Genomic DNA, 6,664 nt, shown 5'->3' with positions numbered 1-6,664 from the left:
CTTTTTTTTGGTAGTGCTGGGAATTGAATCCAGGGCCTTCACACTGAGCTACATCTCTAGCCCATTTTTTAAATTTTGAGACAGGATCTCATTAAGTCACTGAATTGCTCAGGTTGGACTCAAACTTGTGATCCTCTCGCCTCAGCCTACCGGAGTGCTGGGACAGCATGTGTGAACCACCACACCCGGGTAAGAAATATATTCTTAAAGGCTAAATTACATTTATTTTAGAAGAAATATATTCTAAAAGAAAGTATAAATTAAAAGAAATGGGGCTGGGGATTTAGCTCAGTGACACAGCGCCTGCCTGGCAAGCACAAGGTCGTGAGTTAGATTCCTGGTACTGGAAGAAAAACAAAAAACAAACAAACAAACAGAAAGAAATGGATGCTTGAGAGTTGGCTGAATAGTCCATATAAAAATTTAGGACTAATTTAGAAAAAGTACTGACCAGTCAAGCAATTAAAATAGGCATCATTTCTACTAGCATATATGTTGATCTCTATCTAATGGGTTATAATTAAATTCATTTTTAAATAATACAGATGAAATCCTTTCCTAAAGAACTTTAATATTTTATTATACTAGGTTCTTTCTAAGATGAAAAAAATCCATATTGGTTGGTTACTATTTTGTAAAAAGTATACACATAAGATGAGAGCTAGAAGACCTAGAGAAGTGATTAGGTAATGGAATAACTTTTTCTATTGGCAGTATACTATAATATTATTCATCTTTAGAGAAACTAATATTTCTAGAAATTAATTCCTAATTAGTTAGCCTTGCTTCTATAGTGAATTAGTAAGTTAATGGAAATGCTTAGAACCAGTAACAGAAGCGACTACTTAAAATAGGCATTGTTTCCTTCAGCATATATGTTAGCTCCAACTAACCATCCCAGTCCTTTCCTCCTGTTTGGTGGGTGGTTCGATGGTTGGTTTTCTTTAGACTATTTGTTTTGTTTATGATTTTGTTTTGTTAGAAGGGGGAAAGACTCGTGGACATTTTGGCAAATGGCAATTGTATCTGCTATGGGAAAAAAGATAGAGTACAGGAAGCAGGATATTTAAAAGGAAAAGAATCCCTTTTAAAAAACTTTACTTAAGAATGAAATTCAAAATAAAAAAAAAGAATGAAATTCATAGTTCAGCTTCTGTTTGTGTTATTCTATACACACACACACACAAAAACAAAAAACATGCAAGAGGCCTTTTTTCTTCTAAAGGAACTGGAAGTCAACACAGTGCAGTTATATTAGGAGATGACCCATAGTAGTCTTATTTACAGTTGGATCCTGCATTCAATCCCTAGCACCAAAAAAACATAAAAGGTAAATTCAGTTTTCTAAATCCAGTTATTAATGTCAAAAGAAAGAAATACAGTGTATCAGAACAATTTCAAAAATTTTTAATGTGAATGTAGACTTTCCAGAGGGAAATAATAGATGAGCTGTGCTTAGCAAACCAAGGAATTATTATCTAGAGGGTTTGGAGGGTTGGAGGGTTTGGGTTTGGTTTGCTTTTGTGGTACTAAGGATCCAACCCAGGAGCATTGTACATCCTCAGTCCTTTGTGATTTCTTATTTCGAGTCAGGGTATCATTAAGTTTCCCAGGCTGGCCTTGATCTTGCAGTTCTTCTGCCTCAGCCACGAGAGTAGCTGGGATTACAGGTGTGTGCCACACTTCCTAGCATTACTCAATCTTTTTTTATAATCATTTTTAAAAATAGAAACTTTATAGATAAGAAATCAAATTACACAAAATATACACACATATTTTGACAAGCACTATTTTGTCAGAAATAGGAACTCGTGTCCATAATGGTAGTTATTTCAATAACAAATTTTTTACTTCAATGTAGTGTTTTGTTTTGTTTTGTTTTTTATTTTGGTACCGGGAATCAAACTCAGAACCTTATTCTTGCCAGGCAGGCACTTTTGCCGCTGAGCTCTGTCCCCAGCCCACTCTAATATAGTTTTAAATTACTATAACTCATTTTTTAAAAGCAAAAATTATAATATATTGAATTGTTTTTACAATCTTTGGAAATGAGATTTTGTATTTGTTTCTGGGAAATAGTTCACTTGTTAAACTAAATTCTATATTAGGTGTCGAAGGCTTCACAAAATTCTTTGCCCTTATTTTTCTGTCTGACTCTCTGTTTTTGTAGGGAGTTACAGAAAAATTTAGAGTGCTTTAATGCCAAAAGAAATTTACAGAACAACAATATATAATACATAAAAGAACTTGATAGTATTGTGAAATTATTTTTTCTTCATTCACTCAGTAATTTAAATTCTTGCTATATACTTAAAGCTGCCAACCACTGGAGGGCAAGGAAATATTGCCCCAGTCTTCTTGCATAAAGTCTTGTTTTAATGATCAAAGTTTGACTTTATTGAATATTGTAATTATTTCAGATTCTAGGATTCGAAATGTGAAATAAATACAGTATAAATTTATTTGAACTTTTAATTAATTAAACAGGATTATATATGCTTTTGTCCAAATAGCTGGTTTTATGCTTCATTTCTTTTTTTGTTTGTTTGTTTGGTTTTTTTCCGGTACTGGGAATTGAACTCACGACCCTGCACTTGCCAGGCAGGCTCTGTGCCACTGAGCTAAATCCCCAGCCCCTTATGCTTCATTTCTGATTTTGTATATGAATTTGTAATTTATTCTTACACATGTCTTCAATATTTCATCTGAGTTAGCCAAAATCTTAAAAATTCATTGCATACGGGTATCACTGAAACATTCTTGTGACCCAGTTTACAAATTTCTGATGTAGCTACATTGTGATTAGATCAGCAGATGCAATAGTTCTGAGGAAAGCAAGAAAAATTTGTTAGGTTTAGAATAGCAAAGAGTGATATACCTATGGAGCTGCCATTCTTGCTAACATTAAGGAAATAAGATATGTTGTACCTGACAGTTGCAATGCAGACATTCTCACATGTTTGAAAAAAGCTGATGTGTAAAAATTTGTCAATCACTTGGACAAGAAGTATTTATTAAGCTTTTATTTGCTCAGCATTGCTAGTTATTAAAACACTACAGAAAAGACTGATAAGCTGAGCAGGGGCTCAAAATTTGGTCGAAGTAGGGAAAATTGTACAACAAACTCATATCCCAGTGAGCTGCTGGTAGCTTCAGCAGAGGCTTGAATGTTAGCTTAACATATTTTTATTTAACTATATCTTGGTTATGTGAGTGTTACATAAACTTAAAATTTTCTGTAAGATTTTGATGGGAAAAAGGTAGTTTCTAGACAAGAACCAAAATTATCTCAGGTAAATCTGAAGAACATTGTTGTATCAGTCAGGGTTTACTAGAGGAACAGGTATAATACAAGATAAACAAATGGACAAGAAATTACAAGTTTGGCTTACCATTGTAAGCTGGATGAGGAAGCGTGCAGAGGGTGTCTGCACTCTGGAGATTGAAGAGCCCAGCCCCAGGCCTGGAGCTCACTGCAGTGTCCGTGCAAGTCCGTATCAAAGGGCTGATGGGTCTGCAATGGAATGCTGAAGAATCTACGATGAAGGCCAGAGAGCCAACACCAGTAGCTGAAGAGCCCCAGACGGAAGCCCAGCAGTCTGCACCAGAAGCCAGGAGACGACCAAGCTGAAGGGGAAGACCGGAGGTCCTCTGAAGAACCAGCAGCCAGTCCTTCCTCAATTCCTTTTTCTATATAGTCTCCCTGCTGTGGGGAGGGATGGAGGTGGTCCTCTACACCCATACCCTCTGCATGCATTCCTCTTGCACAGGCTCAGGATGAATACAAAGTAAGCACCCTGGCTCCCTTCTGAGTCACATAGTTAACCTTCTAAACTTCCCAAATTAACACAATAAACAACATCCCAGAAGGGTAAGGGTGTGTCCTTTTCACCCCAAGAGGCAGAACTGTTGAGTCACTTAGCCAAAGCTCTAGATGCCTCAAGTTGACCCAGTGTATCAACCATAACAATTGTATATACCAAAAACTAAAAGGATTTTGAGTAAGAAGTATCATTAACCATAACCAATTTTAAATGACAATCATGGCCTCATAGAAGAGAGTGTTTCCTGTCTTTCGTTACTTTATTAGATTGGCAGTTTGGCCAGTGATGTTAACTTAAACCCTGTGCTATTTTCTAGCCTTTCTGTAGCCTTATGAAATCTTACCCTTACAGGTCTAGGTCCTGGAAGACCTAAAAAGTATCTTCATCCTTATACTGTTCATATTTCATGTAGAGCGCTCTGGACTTCTGGACAGCTTCCACTTGGGAACCTACTCCTAGTTTGGTCCTTCATAACTTCACTGAACACTCTAGACGTATTTTCTGTTGCAAGTCTCTGAACTATATTTATTTATTTAAAGTACTATATATTGTCCACTTACCTGGTTTTATACACATTAAAAAAGCCCTAAAAAAGAATATAGTGTAGTTATATGATAAATGTTTTTCATCATTTGAGCAAAAGTTAAAAATTACACCTTTAATCAAGATATTTAACTACCAAGTGATTTCCAGAGGAAAGTTTAAGCCTATTTATATCATTTAAACACATAATATGTACCTTTTCTAAGAAGAACTTGAAATAAATTTGACTGCTTAGGCTCATTACTCATTACTCAAAAAAAAAAAAAAAAATCCTGTACTCCTTTAATGCTTCATTCTTTTCAACTTTAATTAGGCAGAAGTGGTGATTATACACACTGTGCACTGCTGCATGCCCACTGGAGCTTCTGGAGAACTGGGGAGAAATACATGTTTATGGGAAGCACCTCAGGGAATCCTCACCTCCTCAGTCAGAGCAACTGTCCCATTGCCTCGTTTTTGTTTCTAGAGACTGTATAGGCCCTTATGTGTTACTCCTCTTTAAAGACTAGTTTTTGTTTATAGACTCTGGAAGAGTCTAATTACAAGGAACAATGGTCTTCACCAGTTCATTCATTAAATTTCCCAGTTTTTGCCAAAGTGATACAATAAACTTATCACAAACTATGAAAAAAAATATTGATGTCAAAAGCATTTGAGTATTCACACTGCAAATTTTCTTTCAGAAATTTTGTTTCTAAAGCTGAACTAATTCATCTTAACCGTTTCCTGCTGTGGGCCTATCTTTTTTAAATTCATTGTAGCATTTTGAGGTTTTTACTTTGTTGTAATACTGCAAATAACTTTTGGGCAGGGAAGAAAATAAGAAGTGGCCTATCACTTTTTAAATTATCTTCCCTAACTTCTAAGCAAATTGAAGCATCAGTGTATTCCTCCCTTCACCCCTTTTCTACATTTCCCTTTTTTTAAATCTTCAAAGCCCACAAAATAGGATTTATATATTCTACCCATCCCTGATTTCTCTTGTGTAACACAGGTAAAGAATATTCTGTCCAGCACGTAAAGAATACCATCACCACCACCACCAAACAGTGTAGTTTCTCTTACTGTTATAATCTCATTCTCAAAAAGTTTTCAAAATATGTTTAGAAGATTATTTTTCAGTAGTATGAAATACTTTTCTATTCAGTCTGTTGTGGTTTTCTTTTCTTTTCTTTTCTGGTTGAATTATATGACAAAAATCCAGCCATAGATTTTATAATTGGGAAGAAGAAGCCTTTTTAGCAGTTCTGGATATTCTTCTTTGATACTACACCAAAACTTGAGAAGTGGTTAACTTTTAAATGTTAGCTGTAGCATGGCACCTAAAATCCTTTCAGGGAACATTTCTGCTGTGGTAAAAACCAGTTTGCCTTGTACTTTGTGTCTTTTAATAGTATATATAATTTTAAAACAATGAATTGGTCATTTGGAAAATATTGGTTCACTGAGTTATACAGATTACAGGTCTTCCAAGTGTTGACTCACTTCGTTATGTAATATTTAAAAATCACATGTAGCATCATCACTGATCTCATCTGAAATGTCTTTAAGTATTGGGCAGCTGTCAAGCTTTCAATGATAGGTACAAGTTTTCCAAAATCTTAATTTTCACTTGAAAGTTCAAATTTTCTCATTGCAACAAATTTGTCACTTGTTTTCCCTAAAGTGACAGGCTAACTTCATTTTCTTTTGAGAAAAATGTCTGAATAATTGTTGCCTGCATGTCAGTCATTCTTTCAAGTGACAATGGCATTCTATTTAAAAAGTGACTAGTTCAGCTTGCAACTCAGACTCTAAGAAAACATTTTCCTAAAACAACCATTGTATATCAATATGTAGCAGCAGTTTTGTTGTGCATACCTCTAAGATTTTCGTTATGGGAAATATTTTTTAAATGTTATTTGAAATAAATTTTCACTAAAAATAATTTTACTACTTTATTAAGGGCATTCTTAAATGAAACTGGTCTATTCATTTGCTTTTCTTTCCACTCAGTGTGTCACATTGAAAAATACATTAAATACAGTTGGGTACCATGGATGACCTTTGGAATGTTCTGCCACCAACAGTTTTACTCACTTTTGCTTTTACATCATCAGTGTAAATGCCAATATAGTAAAAAATGCAAATAATATCTTAATATTATTATGAACATAGTTGCCCTCATGAATGTCAGGGTCAGGGACTTTATTTTACCCTACTTACTGAGTGAGTTGTCAGTTACTCTTTCGTGGATGCTGGAAGAAAACAGACTGGATCAGAGAAAAGAGATTTTAGTCACAGCGCAGCAAGCAGCA

The 6,664-nt window shown here is 35.0% G+C and overlaps 1 protein-coding gene across 8 annotated transcripts in view; it reads left to right on the top strand.

Moving 5' to 3' along the window:
- The window catches only part of Tank (TRAF family member-associated NFKB activator), a 91,162-nt gene that overhangs the window by 65,009 nt on the left and 19,489 nt on the right, over positions 1–6,664 (top strand). For 4 of the 8 annotated variants that reach the window (XM_013518754.1, XM_013518753.1, XM_013518759.1 and 1 more), the window contains exon 5: positions 85–189. The exons of the other annotated variants lie outside the window; for them this stretch is intronic. In XM_013518754.1, the coding sequence (XP_013374208.1) occupies positions 85–189 (105 nt within the window). The remainder of the gene's footprint in view (positions 1–84; positions 190–6,664) is intronic. 8 annotated transcript variants of the gene reach the window in all.

The sequence above is a fragment of the Chinchilla lanigera genome, unplaced genomic scaffold (genome assembly GCF_000276665.1).
Source record: "Chinchilla lanigera isolate Chin_1 unplaced genomic scaffold, ChiLan1.0 scaffold00048, whole genome shotgun sequence".
In the NCBI taxonomy this organism is placed as follows: Eukaryota; Metazoa; Chordata; class Mammalia; order Rodentia; family Chinchillidae; genus Chinchilla; species Chinchilla lanigera.
The sequence above is the reverse complement of the archived record's forward strand: the minus strand, read 5'-3'. Positions and strand labels throughout refer to the sequence as shown.